The sequence below is a fragment of the Choloepus didactylus genome, chromosome 9 (assembly GCF_015220235.1).
Source record: "Choloepus didactylus isolate mChoDid1 chromosome 9, mChoDid1.pri, whole genome shotgun sequence".
NCBI lineage: Eukaryota > Metazoa > Chordata > Mammalia > Pilosa > Megalonychidae > Choloepus > Choloepus didactylus.
The window spans coordinates 110,698,018-110,713,492 of record NC_051315.1 but is presented as its reverse complement, the minus strand read 5'-3'; the positions used below and the strand labels follow the sequence as shown (position 1 = coordinate 110,713,492).

Sequence of the window (15,475 nt, the reverse complement as noted above, 5' to 3'; positions counted from 1 at the left end):
CCCCTTATCCATTTAAAAAGCCGTTCCAACATGTTTGGTATTTGCAAACTCAGCAGCAAAAGCACCCCACTCTCGGTACCAAAATCTATTCTAGTTTGCTAATGCTGCGGAATGCAAAACACCAGAGATGGATTGGCTTTTATAAAAAGGGGGTTTATTTGGCTATACAGTTACAGTCTTAAGGCCACAAAGTGTCCAAGGTAACACATCAGTAATCGGGTACCTTCACTGGAGGATGGCCAATGGCGTCCGGAAAACCTCTGTTAGCTGGGAAGGCATGTGGCTGGCGTCTGCTCCAAAGTTCTGGTTTCAAAATGGCTTCTCCCAGGACATTCCTCTCTAGCAAGCTTGCTCCTCTTCAAATAAAATCACTCATAGCTGCACTGCATTTCCTCTCCTTGAGCCAGCTCATTTATATGGCTCCACTGATCAAGGCCCACCCCGAATGGGTGGGGCCACGCCTCCATGGAAATATCCCATCAGTTATCATCTACAGTTGGGTGGGGCACATCTCGAAGCAAACAACTTAATTCAAACATTCCAACTTAATCCCCACTATTCTGTCTGCCCCACAAGATTGCATCAAAGAATATGGCTTTTTCTGGGGGACATAATACATTCAAACCGGCACACCCCTTGACTCCCAGTGTAGTGCTGCTGCTGTCAGACAACACTTTTCTCTAGGCTTATTTATTGTGCAGCGGCTGGTTAAGAATATAAAGACAGAGTTGGAGGAGCAGGCTAGCTGCAGCAGGAAGGCTGGAGGCCTGACATACAGGAGAACTCTGTTGCCAGTGAAGGATCAGAGAAATGGGGACAGGTAGCAGGACTGGATTTTCTTAAAGTCGAGGAGGAATTTTGTACCCCACATCTCTGTCTAGGTAGGGTTGTGTGGCCATGGTGTATGGACATGGGAGAGCAAGGCAACTTCTAGAGGGTTCTGACAAGGCCCCGGCAGGTTCTGTGTGCAAAGGGGACTCAGGAGTCTGGCCCCAGCTTCCCTTTTCTCCTGCCTCTCCTTTTCCCTGCTTGAACATTATTTGCACCCAGAAGACTCTCACAAACACATGGGCAGTGCTGCCCCAGGTGGCAGGCCTGATGGAATGCTCTCCGAGCCTCCTGGCTCCAGGATGCTGGGCCCAGGGCCTGTTGCATTCAACACCTGAGTCATTCATCCAGGCCGGAGGCAGGGGCTTTCTGTGTTCTGGGAAGCAGCCAGAGTGCTGATGGGTGGGGCTGGGGGGTGGGGGCCAGGAGCTTCCGACTGCCTCTCTCACCCCCAACCCAGTCTTTACGTCTTTGCTGCTAGTCAATGCCATGGCTGCTTGTCTGAGAGTTTTGCTTTGGGTTGCTTTGATTGCTTAAAAAAAAATACTGTTAGCAGCAAATGTTCTTTGATGTTTGTTCTTCTCCTTCTCCAGGGGCAGTGAGATCAGATTTTGATATGAAAGCTCAAAGCTTCTCAGATCTTTCCTTCCTTCCTCTCTCCCTCTCTGCCTCCTTCTGCCTGTACATTACTTGAGAACCTTCCAGAACCAGGCAGGAGCTCCTCCTGTGACCCAAAGGCAGAAAGAGGCCTGGAGTTTGCACCCTGGCTCTTGTCTCCTGTCTCCTGTCCAGTCCTGTGTCCCTGGTGGTGTAGCCCATGTGGGCCAGGGGAAGTCACTTCCTGCAGGGACTTCCCACTTCTGGCCCACGTCCTGTTCTCGGGGAGTGGCTGCGTAGGTGCTCCTGTGTGTGAGCTTGAACATGATTGCCCAGGAGACCCCAGTAGAGACACCCATGTGAACCCTCCTATAGTCATCCACATGGATGGACCACTTGAGAAAGGAAGCAGAGACCCACCTGGTTCCTCCACCATTCCCACACACACTCATGCAAAAATCACACAGACCCCTCTGCATACCTGCTCCCTCATGCACAGAACCACACAGACCCACACCTCCAGTGCACACCCACACACAGCAGTGATGGGAGCTGTAATTATAAACTGTGTGGCCAATTCAGTAATTGGTAGTTACACGTGGATGCTGAGAGACTAGGACTGCCGTTAAGTGTAGAGATGGTTTCATTTGTGTGACTTGTAAACCAGCTTAGAGGCAGTTCCCTATGAGTTTCCAGAAATGCTTGGAGTCCTGGAAACATCATTAGGATGAATACGCAGATTCTCAGGGGACCATGTTGATGGGGACAGTACTAGTCTGGGCTTCAGGGTTCGGGCAGGTGGTTATATACAAATGTGATTTTATTGTCATTCTCTTCTCTCCTCTGCTCATTTCCTTCCTTGTTCCCCTTTCTTCTCTGGCAAGCAGAACAGCCATGAGCATCAGAGTCAGACTGGCAGTGTAATCTTAAGTAAGTGACAACCTCTGAGCCTCAGTTTCTCTATCAGCAAGATATGCATAACAGTATCTACCTCGAAAGGCAGTTGTGGAAGCAAATGAGAGAAAAGTTAAGTGCAGGCATGTAGTTAATAACTTCCCCACCCCATTCCAGTCTACTTTTCCTTGCTCCCAAGTCCCAAGGCTCCTCTCCCCATTCTCTCTCCCCCTGCACCCCACATGAGAACCACTGATGGCGTGCCTACCCCAGGAGGCAGTCAGGATGGGGAGAGGCAGGAGCGAGGTGAGCGCGTATACCCTGACCCCCATCCACCTTGGACATCTGCCTGGGAGTTGACAATTCCCTTCCTGAGTAATCCTTCTGGCACACAGGCTCCTGGCCTGCGCTCAGGGACCATGCTTCTGAGTCTTGCCTCCCTGCTGCCTTCCTGGGAGGGGCAGTGTGGAGACCCTGAAGGCTGAGGCCATGGGAGAGGGGGGCGCCTGCAGCCTGCCCTGCCCTACAGCCTGAGCTCCCACGTCAGCCCTGCCTTCCTTCTCCACGGGCTGGAAGGTGGGGAAGGGGTCCTGCGGAGGCCCCGCCAGCGTGTGTTTCCATCACATGCACAGCGCTGCGCCCAGCCCAGGCAATGGGCTCTGCTTCCCTGTCTCCCTGGACTTTTGACAGGTGCCCCTCTTGGGAGACCCCCTTCTTTCCCCACCTTGGGGTGACCTGGTTTCCTCCCACCTCTTCAGCCACACCTGTCTCCTTCTTGATGGCTTTCCTTCAAACAGGAAGTTTTAGAGTTCAAAACTAGCCTTGTTCTCCACTGTCATTTTATCACTGGGAACTGAGGCCCAGGGAAAGGACATGACCTTGCCCAAGGTCAAATGGCAATTTGTGGCCTAACTAGGATTGAAACTCATGCCTCCTGACTCCTGGTCCAGAGCCCTTTTGATCACACCCCAAGCCCCGTCACCCTGCCTCTAGCTCAGGGTCTGTCAACCTTGGCGCTATTGACATATTGGGCTGGATAATTCTTTGTCCTGGGGGCTTCCTTGTGTGTTGTAAGATGTTTAGCAGCGTCTAGTGGCCTCTACCCACTAGATGCCAGTAGCTCTCCCTCTGGTTGTGATGACTGAGAATGTCTCTAGACATTTCCTTGTGTGCTCGGGGTGGGGGGGGGCATGTCACCCAGTCCCCTCAGTCCTTGTTCTCTGCTGATCGTACCTTTCCCACTGTGGGGTGTGAGGCAGCCCTGCACACTATTCTGCTTCCTGCTTCTATTCTAGGATTGGGCTGCGTGGAAACCAAAAAGCTCAGCCATTTTGTCCCTTGAGGAGCCAGGCTGGAAGGTGCACCACACATGCTGAGGAAAGACTGAACCTGAGAGGAAGGAGGTGGCTGAGGGGGGCTGGGCTCCCCTCTCCCTGGAGAGATCCCTCGCCGTGAGGGGGGTGCCCTCGCCCACCTGGCCTCCAGCTGTGGGTCTGCTGGTCAGAAGGATACCCCAAAGGGGATGGCATAGTTGTTTGACCTTCATTTGGGGGGTCTTTGTTAGCTGTAGAATTGCCCTCCTATATCCAACTTGCTTTGCTCGGCTAGACATGGAGATGTCTGTGGTCCTCACGTGCTGGGGCTCCCCGTGTTCCTTCCAGCAGCAGGTGGGGCTTTCCTCTGAAACCCGGAGCCCTGTGTGACCATCAGCCTGAGTTTGGAAGGCTCTCTTCCCTTCTCTGAGTATGATGGAGGACTTTGGAGGTGGGTGGGTTGGGCCCGATGGACTCAGGACATCTCTCAGTCCGTGAATCCAGGAATTGGCGGGCTGGCTGCCCACAGCTGGGGCTCACATGGCAAATCTCAGGTCTCAAGGAGTGCTGGGTTTCTGAGGGTGCTCCCGAGGTCGCCAATCCCACCTCCCTGCCTCTTAATCTCTGTTTCATGAAACCACCCTGCTCAGGGCTGTCTCCTTTGTCATTAGAGCCTGCAGAGTTTCTGGACCCCCACGCTCCCCCAGGGAAAGTATTTCAGCACCTCACAGCCTCTTCCACTTAAGTTGATGGGAGATAGGGGACATCTAGCTACCTCTGAAGATAGGAACAGTGCCTTTATCTCTCAAGTTTATTTTAACCCATTTCCCATCAGGAACGATTTTTGCCCCAGATATTTTCTGCAGATTGTTTTAAGGAAGAAAAGAAAGTTTTTTGTCTTTATTTTTTTCCAAATAGAGAATATGGTAAACTTTTCAAACCAGACCTGCTACCACCTTCCTCCACCCCTGCCCAAATCCCCAGATCCCCAGGAAGTCCTTTCCTGTAAAGGCAGCTGAGGTCTCGCCCATCCTTCTCTCCTCGTGGTCCTTGGTGTTGAAGCCATCTCTGCAGGTAGGAGTGGCAGTGGCAATGGCATTTTTGGGCACACTGTTGGCAGTAACTGGTATTTGTTAGTTGAACATTACAGCCTTGGAGTCTGGGCCATTTCATGGGACTCTTTGCTTTGCTGGACATCTGATGACATGGTTTTTGAGCAGAGAATGAACAGGCCAGTGTATATGTCTTGAAGCTTTAAGGGTGGGTATGATGAGTATGAATTCAGTGAGACAGTGTCACAGAGGTTAGGGAAGGGGGGTGGGAAGCCAATGACGCCGAGCTTGTGGTCTGTATACATGGCTGCCTCGTTTGGCGCATGTTCTGCCTACTGGGTGCTGTGCTCAGTGCTTTACGTGTGTCGTATCACTTTTTATAACACCCTCTGAGATAGAACTATTGATATACCCATTTTACAGATGAGGAAGCTCAGAGAAATTAAGTAATTGGCTCAGCTAGTAGTGGTAGTGTCTGGATTCAAACCAGTGTCTACTTGACCTCTGAGCCTGGAAGATGCTGAAGTAACATGAATGAAAGGGCTAAGCATAACTTTAAGCTGCATTATCAAAAGCATGGTTTCCAGAAAGGGGGAGGTGATAGGCCTATTGTGCTTCTCCCAGGTCAGAGAGCCCATGTGGGTTGTTTGTGGTCTCTTGCTCCAGTGATAAAGGGTAACTGGAAGAGAGTGCTCCGGATGGTGGAGAGAAGCAAAGAGCATATGGTGGGTTCAGGGATGTGGGGGTGTTGCCTGTTAAAGGGAGGACATCACGTCATACTCCGTATCTGATGTGCTCTCAGGTGGGAGGGATTTGGTTGGTTCTGAGTCACCCCAGAAGGCACCGTAAGTCCAATTAGTGGAAAAGACAGAGAGCCGGGGTGGTTTTTTTTGTTGTTGTTGTTGAGCTAATATCCACCAGTTACAACTACCCAAAGGTGAAATGGGCTATTTGGGGAGATAGTACGGTTCCTTAAACTGAAAGTACAAACCTGGCTGCCTATCATTCTCAGCTGGGGAGCTTTTTAACAATCAGATTCCCAGGCCCCTTCCCTGATAATTCTATCTCTCTGGGTCTAGGGTGAGGCCAGGGCATCAGTGGTTTGTTAAAACTCCCCAGGTGCTTCTAGTGTGTGGCCAGTCTGTGGATGGTAGTAGAGAACCACTGGGTTGGGTTGCTGCTCTCAGGGGCTGTTGTGTGATGCTGTTTTCTAATGTATGGTATGTTGGCCAGACTGGTAATTATGTATGAAATGGTTATAGCTGTATTTTAGATACATATTAGGAAAGCATGTAGCTTATACACCAAATCTGTGTTGTGGGTATTGATGCTTGGAACTAGTTTAAATTATATTAAGTTTATTTAAAAAATTTACAGAATAATAATGTAGTGGTATTTTTATGTGCAAATAAACCTGAAAGCTGTGTGTAAATAAAATCTAGGCTGGCACTGTTGTGGGTGGGGGTGAGGAGGACGATGGGTTGGACCGGGTGATCTTAGCCCTTTCAAGAGTTTGGGGCTTGTTGGTTACTTCTAGAAGGCTCTATAGAGGGGAAAGATAATTGCAATAGTTTGTCTAAATTACGGACTTAGAACGGTCCTGCTCTGGGAAAGTTTGAAATCCTCTGTCCCCCAGTTTGAAGCCTTAGGCAATAACCTCCTCTCCTGACCCTCCCCTCCCCATTCTCCAAGGTCGGTGACAGTGAGCTGGGGGCCCTTCCCATCTCATGGATGAAGCTGAAGTTAAGATAGGAGCAGAGGCCAAGTCACAGGGTTCTGGGTACTGTTTTTACCTGCCCCTTGTTTTCTTCCTTTACTCTCAGAAAGCAGCAGCCAGAGAGAGTGTGATGCTGGCACTGGGGAGGGGCTGAGGGCTGAGGTGTCTGGTTTCCTGGCACTTGGGCACACAGGGAGAAGTAGGTGTCCTGTACCTGGCTTGGCTCTTCCTCCCTGGCCTGCAGTGCAAACCCCACGAGGGTGGGGTGACTGCAGCCCCTGGTGAACCTGTTTCTGCATAAGCGCTTTGGGGTTGCTAACTGACCCCCTAGGGAGACACAAGGCACTGAACCCCAGTGGCCTGCCTGCAAACACCAGGCCATCTCCCATCAACTCAGCCACTTGGGTTGGGAGATTTAACTGACATGCAAATAAGTCACAAACAGCCTGCAAACGAGAGTTGGGCAGAAGGCCCTTTTTAGGGCACACCAGGATAGTAATGAGAACTTGAGAGCAGCTCCTGTGCTTTTTGGCTGAGCTGACTCCTCCAACCTGGTGGCTGGGGATGATGGTGGACATTGCTGACACCCTGAAAATGTTCTTCTTTCTGTCATTCATGATTTTCACAGATGGGAGCAAACCAAATCCCAATAGCCAGTGAATTGGAGGCATCTCAGGTGGCCTGGAGATCAATACCTGGGCCAGACGTCTTCTGGCCTCTGGCCTCAAAATCTGTCAAGAATTTCTGGGCTAGAATCCAAAGCTTTGCACTGACAGCCTTTGGGGCTCCTGTCCACCCCTAAAGCTTGTCCAGGAGGCCCTCAGTCACCCTATTTAGGCCCTCTTGGCTCCCTTTGGGGCAGTTTTCCTGAATGAGATGCAGAGAGTATAGGGGCTCCTGGGGCTTTTTTTTTTTTTTTTTTTTTTAACCTTTTCCAATCCAAGGCCATGTCCTGGATCCTAGACTCTGCCCTGTGGGGCGGTGAGGAAGTAGGGGACTGAGGGGTGTGGGGGGTGTTGGCGGGGGAGGGGGATGAGAGAGAGGGGAAAAAAAGACTTCCACCTTATTGTTCAGCAGCTGGAAACTTGTTGTCATCTGTTCTGCCTTTCATTTGCTGAGAGTGGGAAAAAAATGTGGAAAAATCAGGGAAAATAAATCTCAATACCCTCGTAGGCGTGCTCTCTCTTCCCTCTCTCGCCCCTGCAGCCCCTCCTGTCTGTTCCCAGCTCAGTCTCACTTTGCTCCCAGGTTCGTTCTTCCCCCTTCTCCTCTGGGTGCTGGAGCTGGGCTCCAGCCGGCAGGGGCTGAGTGGGGACTGGACTGGGCTGAGCCAGGCCTGGGGCTGGGCCGGGGGCTGGGCTGGCCACTTCTCCCCACTCCCAGAGTGGAGGGCTTGGGAAGCCACTGTGATGTCATTCAAGAGCTGCATAGCTACAGGATGATAAGTGAAGCCCAGGGGACCCAGCTGGCTGAAATTACAGACAGAGTTTTATCCCACTGGTTTCCTACAAGTCAGAGTGAGGCAGAGCCAGCCGAGAGGGGGAGAGAGAGAGCGGAGAGAGGAGGGAGGGAGTGGTGTGTGTGTGTGTGTGTGTGTGTGTGTGTGTGTGTGTGTGTGTGTGTACATGGGCAGGAGGCACTCGCCCCTCCCACTCCTGACAGTCCACGGGAGCCGGAGTAGGACGCAGACTGCGCTGGGAGCTGCAGCCATGTAGGAATTATTTGAAACTTGAGGCACAAGGAGCAGAGATCAAATCAGAGCAGTTCTTTCCCTCCCCTGTCTCCTCTTGGTCCGTCCAGAGGGTAAGTGCCTGCTGGGCAGTTGTTTCATTGTGTGTCCTTGTGGGGCTCTCTGCCGGACCTGGGGCCAGGTGGTGGGGGGCACCCCTGGGCTGCTGGGGGGCACCTGCCTCTGGATGGGGTTGCGGTTGCTGTTTCCCTCCCGGAGCTGCCGTCCTGGGACCTGCGAGAGAGCCGGCCGTCAGGCCTGAGGGGTGGCTGAGCTGGTGGGGGCAGTGTGTCTGAGTTGGTCTAACTTTTGGGAGTCATGGTTTATCCTGGATGAGTATGGGGTGAGTAGGGGGAATTTTTGGCAGAGGTCCCGGGGGGCATTTATTTAGGAACCCCCTGTTCTGTGGCCTGAGCTTCACGCCCCCACCCTCCCCCATCCCGCCCCCACCCCCAGCATCCTCACCTCCTCACCGTCCCTTCGCCGCCTCCTGTGGCCTCCCATTCATGGCTTTCTCCTGACTTTGGCAGAGCTCTTGGCGGCCCGGCCGTCCCCCTGGCAGGGGATCGCTGAGTGCCCAGGCGGGCACCCCGGCCTGGCAGAGAAGGTCCTAGGTTGTTGTGGGCTGGGGAGCTATTTTTACCGTCCAGAGTGTGCCCGTGGAATTTGGTGCCTGCATGGGCCGCGGTGGAGAGATGGGACTGCCAGCTTGGGTTAGAGCACCCGGTGTGGGAGCTGAAGGCCAGGCAGGGGTCAGGAGGCTGGCCGTCCAGGCATGGGCTGTCATGTGACCGGAGCAGGTCACTCACCCGGCAGGCCCCGGGTCCCACGGGTACGAGATAAAGATCACAACCAGGTCAGGTTTGCAGCTCCTACTCCCCTCTCTGGAGGGGGTGGTATGAGTTCAAGTAAGATGGTATCTGTGGAAAGTGCCATGGGTCCTTCCTGACAAGGTCTTGGGGACACATCCATCATTGTCAGTTGACGGGCGCCCCATATTATACCAGAGCACCGCCCCCCCCCCAAGGCTCGCACTGCCATCTTCACCTTGAAGGAGCATTGGGGGAGAGCACTGAACTCTGAGCCAGGAAGGTACTTCTGGTTTGCACTTGGTCTCCGTGTGACCTTGGGCTGTCCCCGGAGCCTGCCAAGCTCCATTGCCCTCCCTGTGAAATGAGGGGTGGGCAGGGGAGTGGCCGAACCCTGAGGCCCTTCAGCTCCCAAACCCCTGTGGCTTTGGGAAAGTCCTCTTGGCTCAGCCCCTTCCCCTCCCCGCAGATCCTAGCTGTGCTGCCCCAGCCCATGGACGGGGCTTTATTTTTCATCTCAATTTCAAGGTCAACTTTATTCATCTTTTGGCTTCTCAAGGCCCACAGGCTGAAATTCAGACTTGGGCTTCATTTGGACATTGGACCCCGCCTCTCCTTCTTTCTTTCTTGGCCTCAGCAGAATGTGTGTGCATGTCAGAGGGGTGGGGGATTCACCCCCGCCCTCCCTGGGTCCCTAGAGGCAGGTTTGTGGGGTCTCCTGTACACAGGACAGAATCATCTGCGGAGAGACTGACAACAGCCCCGAGAAGGATCTTGTTCTCTGCCGTTCACTCCCTGAAAACGCAGAGTTCCCTCTGATGAATGCAATTCACGGAAAGAAACACAGGTGGTTTTTCGTCTATTTTGCCTCAACTGGACTGATCTGTCTCCTTCTCACAGGAACCCCAAGACCCCACGCTTGTCAGTGCTGCAGCAGTGGGCTCCTCCCAACACTAATTGAACCCCCCTTGCTGCCCCCGTAGCCTGCCTTCTTAACCAGCTTAGAGGCTGTGTTTCTCCTCTGTGTGGTTCCCTTTCAGGAGTTTGTAGACTGCTCTGCACCTTCTAGTTCTGCTGGTCTTCAGAGACCCTGAGGAAGCCCATTTCAAACCTTCTTCAAGCTGCGACTAACAAAGGGCTGGGCCAGTCCCTAGTTGGCCTTGGGATGGGAGGTGGGGTATGGGCAGAGGCCAGGAGAGGGCTGTGTCCCAGACGGATACATGGAGGTCTCAGGTGCTCATGTCAGGGTGCTTCAGGAGGACCCCGGGTCAGGCTTGACCACGGAGGCTGAGGTTCTCCATGGCCTGCTCCCTCCCCATCTCCCTTCCTGTTCCCTTTTCACACCCACCTCCCTCAGACAAGTTAAAACCCATTGGGTTGCTCTGGGCTAGGCCACTTGACTGCTTCCTCCAGATGCAAGGTGTTCCTTTCTGTGTGTGCTCCAGTTGTCTCTTGGATAGAACCTGTTGTGCTTCAAAGAGGTCCTGGGTGAAGCAGCACCCCAACTTTCAGTGGTACACCTTAACTTGAGATCCATAGTTGGATTTTGGAGTATCCACCCACTCCCTGAAATTATGTACAAAATTATGTGTGCATGTGCACTTTCCTGGGAAATTAGTCAAGGGCTCTCATCAGGTACCCCAACATGTCCTTGGCCTGAGAAAATTAATATCTGCCGGACTGGAATGTGGCTGGGGAGGCCTGGTGGTGGTGGTGGTGGGGGAAGTGGTGTCTGGCTCAGCCAATTTACAGACCTCCATTGTGCTCATCCTGTGCTGCAGATCACGGGGGATAGCCCACTCTCATGATATTTTGGTTGCACTCCACTGCAGAGCCTCTCTTTTCCCTTCCCTTAGGGAGAAGCTTGGGGGCCACCTTGAACCTCTGATTTCCCACTTCTCTGGGTGGCAGTGGAAGGAGTATCTCAGTGGCCCACAGGGCTATATAAACCTTTCTGGGTTATGTAATGTAATGTAAGAAGCATTTATGGACCACCTAACATGTGCCAGGAACCATACTCTAGGACTGTCCTGCATAGCCACGGAGGTTACATGTTGAACTTCGAAAGGCACCCCAACATAGACCCCATTGTGAACGGCACCACCTGGGAGGGAGAAATAAGGCCCTTTCTCAAGGAGCACTCAGCTTAGTGGGGAAGACAGACACAGACATCAGTAATGACTGCCCAGTGTATGATCAGTGTCACAATAGAGACGTCTATGAGGGGCAAAAGGAGCATGCTAGAGGGGGGTACAGAAAACTGGAGGACTGTAAGAAAGGAGTTAGGTCAAGAAGGGCTTCTCAGAGAAGTTCAAACTGAGTCTGAAGGAGGAGGAAGGGGTTTGCCAGGGAGGTTGAGAGTTGGGGGTGGGGGTGGGGAAGGACATGTCAATTGAGGGAACAGCATGTGCCAAGGCACAAAATAGCCAAGGGCATATAAATAGTTTAGTTAAGAATAGAGTGGGGCATGTTTGGGTATTGAAGACAGTGAAGGTGAGGCTTCAAAAGGCAGCAGGAGCCAGATGATAAAAGATCTGGCATGTCTGGCCAGGGGGTTGGGCTTCACCCTCTGGGCAGTGAGAGCTGTTGAAAAATGAAAAACAGAGAATGGAGAGAGTAGACTACATAGAGGGCCTGGAAGTGGTAGGCCTAGCTCAAGGTACTTAGCTCCTGAATCCTAGCACACAGCAAACTTGCAAGGAAGCATTCGAGTCTTCACCCAGCAGACTCAGAGGCCAGGCCCTGAGCGGTGAAGTGATTGATGTGCACTGACTTGGCTGTTAACCTGGGCACCATCCTTCTGAGTGCTGGATGTGTCTGGCTGCAGGTGTGATGTGGATGGGGAACGTCCCCTCTTCCTCCTCTCCAGAACCACATCCCTGGGGGTCTCTCTGCCCTGGCCCCTGCTCCAGCCCCAGCCCACTCACTCCTGGCTGGGGTAGAGTATGTGACTAAAGGGTTCACATGTATGGAACTTGCTCTCTCAGCTGACTATTGGTCAAGCCTCAGTTCTTGACAAGCTCATCTGCCTCCCTGGATGCACTTGGCCTTCCCATTCCCAATCCTACTCTTTAGGAGTTCAGAGTCCCTCCTTTCCTGCCAGTGCCTCTGTCAACCTCCAAACACCTATGTCCAGGTGGGCACCATGCCTCTTCCTTTTGGCTCTGCATTGATTTCCCTCCACGTTGGTCAGTCATCACTGCTCTGAGTAATGTAACTTAATGAATTGTTGTTCTTCTGGATGTGGACCCAGAGGACTTTTTATCCTGAAGGGCTCTGTCCTGAGAACTTTAATGAATCGTTCACTCTTCAAAACAAGACCTGCTGGATGGACAGGGTGGGGTTTCTCCTCCTTGAGTCATCTCCAAAGAAGGAGAATCTTTCCTCTCTTGCAGTCAACCAGGCTGGGATCTTTCTTGCTTCATGGTTGAGCCATCTGTCCTGACATCAGAATAAGTGCAATCTCTCCTCTTGACCTTAATAGGAGAAGTGGGGGTCTTTGATCTCAGAGTCCAAAGTGCTCATCCCCTGGGTCGGCACCTCGAGAGGTTCTTCACCTATGGGTGCCAGGTCTCCTGTAGAGCTAGTTAAAAAGCTGATGCTCAGCCCCACCCCAGAAATGAAAATCTCTGGGGATAGGGCCCTGGAGTCTACATTTTTAACAGTCTCCTGGAGGAGATTCTTATCAGCATCGAAATTAGAAAGCAACCGCCTTAAAGCCAACCATGTATCCTTAGCATCCCATGTGTGTTCCTTTTGTTCTTTTTCTTTTTTTTTTTTTAAGTGTATCAGACAGATGCAGCTCCCCACAGTTTCCTGGGAGGGAGCCTCAGGGAGTAGGTCCATATTCAAGTCAGCTGGGGATTTTCCTCGGATCTTTCCAAAAGCATAAATCGTACATCTGGATTACGGCCGCCGTGGAATAAAGGCCCCTTGGTGCAATCAAGCCCATTGTCATGGGTGGAGTCTGGGGCTTCCAGCAGCCTCTGAGAAGAGCCAGGAGACATATCCAGACAAAGCAAGTGGGTTGAAGAGATTGTGGACTCCTCAACCGCCCTAGAGAAATGGGCAGGGAGCTGGACCTTTTTCCGATGCATGCTGGCCCTGGGCTTGGGCCCTGGGACTCTGCCTGTGCCTTTTGTTTGTGCTGCAGTTTATCCTTCTAATCCGCTGTCAGTCCCCATGGCCCCTCACCTTGAAGATTTCTCCCTTCATCCCATGGCCCCTCCTGCTAGGTGTCCAGTTTCTTCATATCCAAGATGGTTTTACCTGAACCAGCTACTCCCAAGGAGGCTGCTGGGACTTGGAGATGGATCTGGTGGCCCCTTAGCTCAAGAGCCTCAAAGCCATCTCCCCCCACCTTGCCTCTCCTCCCACACTTTATTTTTACTTCTCCTCATTCTGCTTGTCTCTCTCTTTTGCCCTTCCTGTTTTAATAGATTGAAACCGAAATTGTGTTCCGGCTTCTTGTGGTCTCAGGAAATGGCTCTTAATGTGGCTGTGGTAGACGGTGGATGGTGAAGTGGGAGAGCGAGAGTGTGTGTACCTGTGTGTGTGTGGGGGGGGGGGCACTTACCTTTCATCTCTGATGGGAGGAGCCAGGCTTTGGGACAGGCCCAGGGCAGGCCTGCGGGTCCTCAGCTTCTTCCCTTGATATGGGAAGGAAGACGGCTCAGTGACAGCACAGGAACAAGGGGCAGGAGCAAGTGGTCCCTTCTTCGAGGACAGCAAGAGACGTTTCCACTTGCTTTTAGCAAACAGGATTTAATTAGGGAGTTCATACCTCTTTGACTTTCTAACTAAGCCTTAGTGGCTTGGCAGTTATTGTTCCTGATGCTGTAGCCTGTGTGGGGATAAATCACATGATGGCATAAGTTTACTATTAATGTTTGCAAAACTGATGGAGAATGGGACCTGGCCAGAGGACGGTCCAAAACATCAGGTGTCTGGAATCCATGTGCATTCTCCCTCCCCACCTTGAGGGATGCATTCTTAGCCCTCTTGCCAAATAGCCAAAGGTCTGTTTTTATGGCCCCCTGTGAGATGCCGGAGTGGCTCTGCTTTCTCCAAGGAGGAAAGAAGACTCTCAGATTCAGGTTTTGCATCCAGTAGTTCTCATTGGTTTCTGTGTCAAAGTATAAATGGGGAGGCCATTTGCCTCTCCACCCTTTGCTTCGCTGTCTCCCACTTCCCTGAGCACGTGAGCGCAGACCTGGGGGACTGGTGGGTGCAGGGGGTCAAGGAGGTCACTGGCCTGGGAGGGGTACTCTGGGCATCTTGTGGGGCAGGCTGCAGCATGGGGCTGAGGCTAGCAGTGGGCCTGCTTTCTCCAGGGCCAGTGGCTTTGCAGTCACAATGAGGAGAGAGAACCGTTCAGATTCCCATTAACTGGCCGGAGGGATCCCATCCTCCAGGAACTACCCCCTGAAATCGGCGTGGATGAGAGAGGGCTCCTACCTTCAGTACCCTTCCCCCCTGGAATCAGCCAGCGGGGGTGTCTTCTCGCGGTGAGCCTGAGAGAAGGAGCCCAGTTCTTTGCGGGCAAATGGGAGGAGATGGTTTGAGGGGCAGGCTCGCTCCTTTCTCTTTACCCCAAAAGCAACAGCCTTCCGCTTTGGAGGGCTGCCTACAGCTCAGACCCCTTTAGAGATGTGAGAAGCCAGCTGGGAGAGGCAGCCCTGCTGGAGCTGCATCTTCGCAGCCTTTGGGGGCCGTGCACCAGGAGCAGGTTGCTGTAGACTCAGACACATCTCAGCCAAACCCCTCTCCAGTTCAGACCAGTCCACCTCCCTGGCAGCCTTGGGCAGTGACAACACTCTTGCCCTGAGTTGCTTGGGGCTGGCTGCTGGCTGAGGTCTGGGGGCCCCAGGGAAAACTGGGGGCTGAGCATGCTTCTAGAGGGTAAGTGGGAAGGGCGCCGTGCCTGGCGGGCTCTGTCAGCTCTCCGGTGACATCATCGGGCTGGTCTGTGGTTTGTGTGTGTGTACGTCGATCAGGATGTTCCTGTTTGCGGTTGTCTGATCACTTGTTTTTGGCCGTGGGTTTCTGGATGAGTGTTTATTTTTAGCAGCTGCCACTTCTGGCCTGAGGGCTGATCCTTGGGCATGGTGGGGCATTTGTATTTTCTGAAATGTTTGTGGCTTTTGATTTCAGTATTTATTTGGGAATATTTTTGCCTTTTATGTGTTTATTCTACTTTCTTTGTGTGTGTATGTGTGTGGGATAAGGGAGGCGGTGTGGCAAGTTAAAAATTGCATGGTCTGTGAGGTAAACTCATTCTGATATTAGATACCAGCTGTACGAGGCACTCTGTGATTACAAATATGTTTTCACCTCTCAAAACCTCAGTTTCTCCATCTTTAAAGTAGGAATATTACTTGTCTCAGGATTAGAAATAATTTGTGTACAGTGCCTGGCAAAATGTTTGGCATGTTAGCTGTTATTATTTGTACACAGATGTGTACATAGGTCTGCACTTCAGTTCCTGGTGCAGTGTGGGCTGCTGTCTGTACACCCTGTGTGTGTGCATGTCCGGG

General features: G+C 52.3%; 1 protein-coding gene and 1 long non-coding RNA gene across 11 annotated transcripts in view; one reads left to right on the top strand and one right to left on the bottom strand.

The window, feature by feature from the left end:
- TNS1 (tensin 1) overlaps nucleotides 1-15,475 on the top strand; it is a 225,854-nt gene that overhangs the window by 161,612 nt on the left and 48,767 nt on the right. Inside the window, exons 1-2 of one of the 10 annotated variants that reach the window (XM_037848565.1) lie at nucleotides 6,968-6,971; nucleotides 8,904-8,909. The exons of the other annotated variants lie outside the window; for them this stretch is intronic. Coding sequence (XP_037704493.1) covers nucleotides 8,906-8,909 — 4 coding nt within the window. The 5' untranslated portion in view covers nucleotides 6,968-6,971; nucleotides 8,904-8,905. Of the gene's footprint in view, nucleotides 1-6,967; nucleotides 6,972-8,903; nucleotides 8,910-15,475 lie in introns of those variants that run through there. 10 annotated transcript variants of the gene reach the window in all.
- LOC119543654 lies at nucleotides 4,584-8,841 on the bottom strand. Its single transcript, XR_005218678.1, has 3 exons — nucleotides 8,596-8,841; nucleotides 7,464-7,515; nucleotides 4,584-4,742 (listed from the first exon to the last, which is right to left on the bottom strand). It is a non-coding gene; the product is annotated as an uncharacterized LOC119543654 (long non-coding RNA).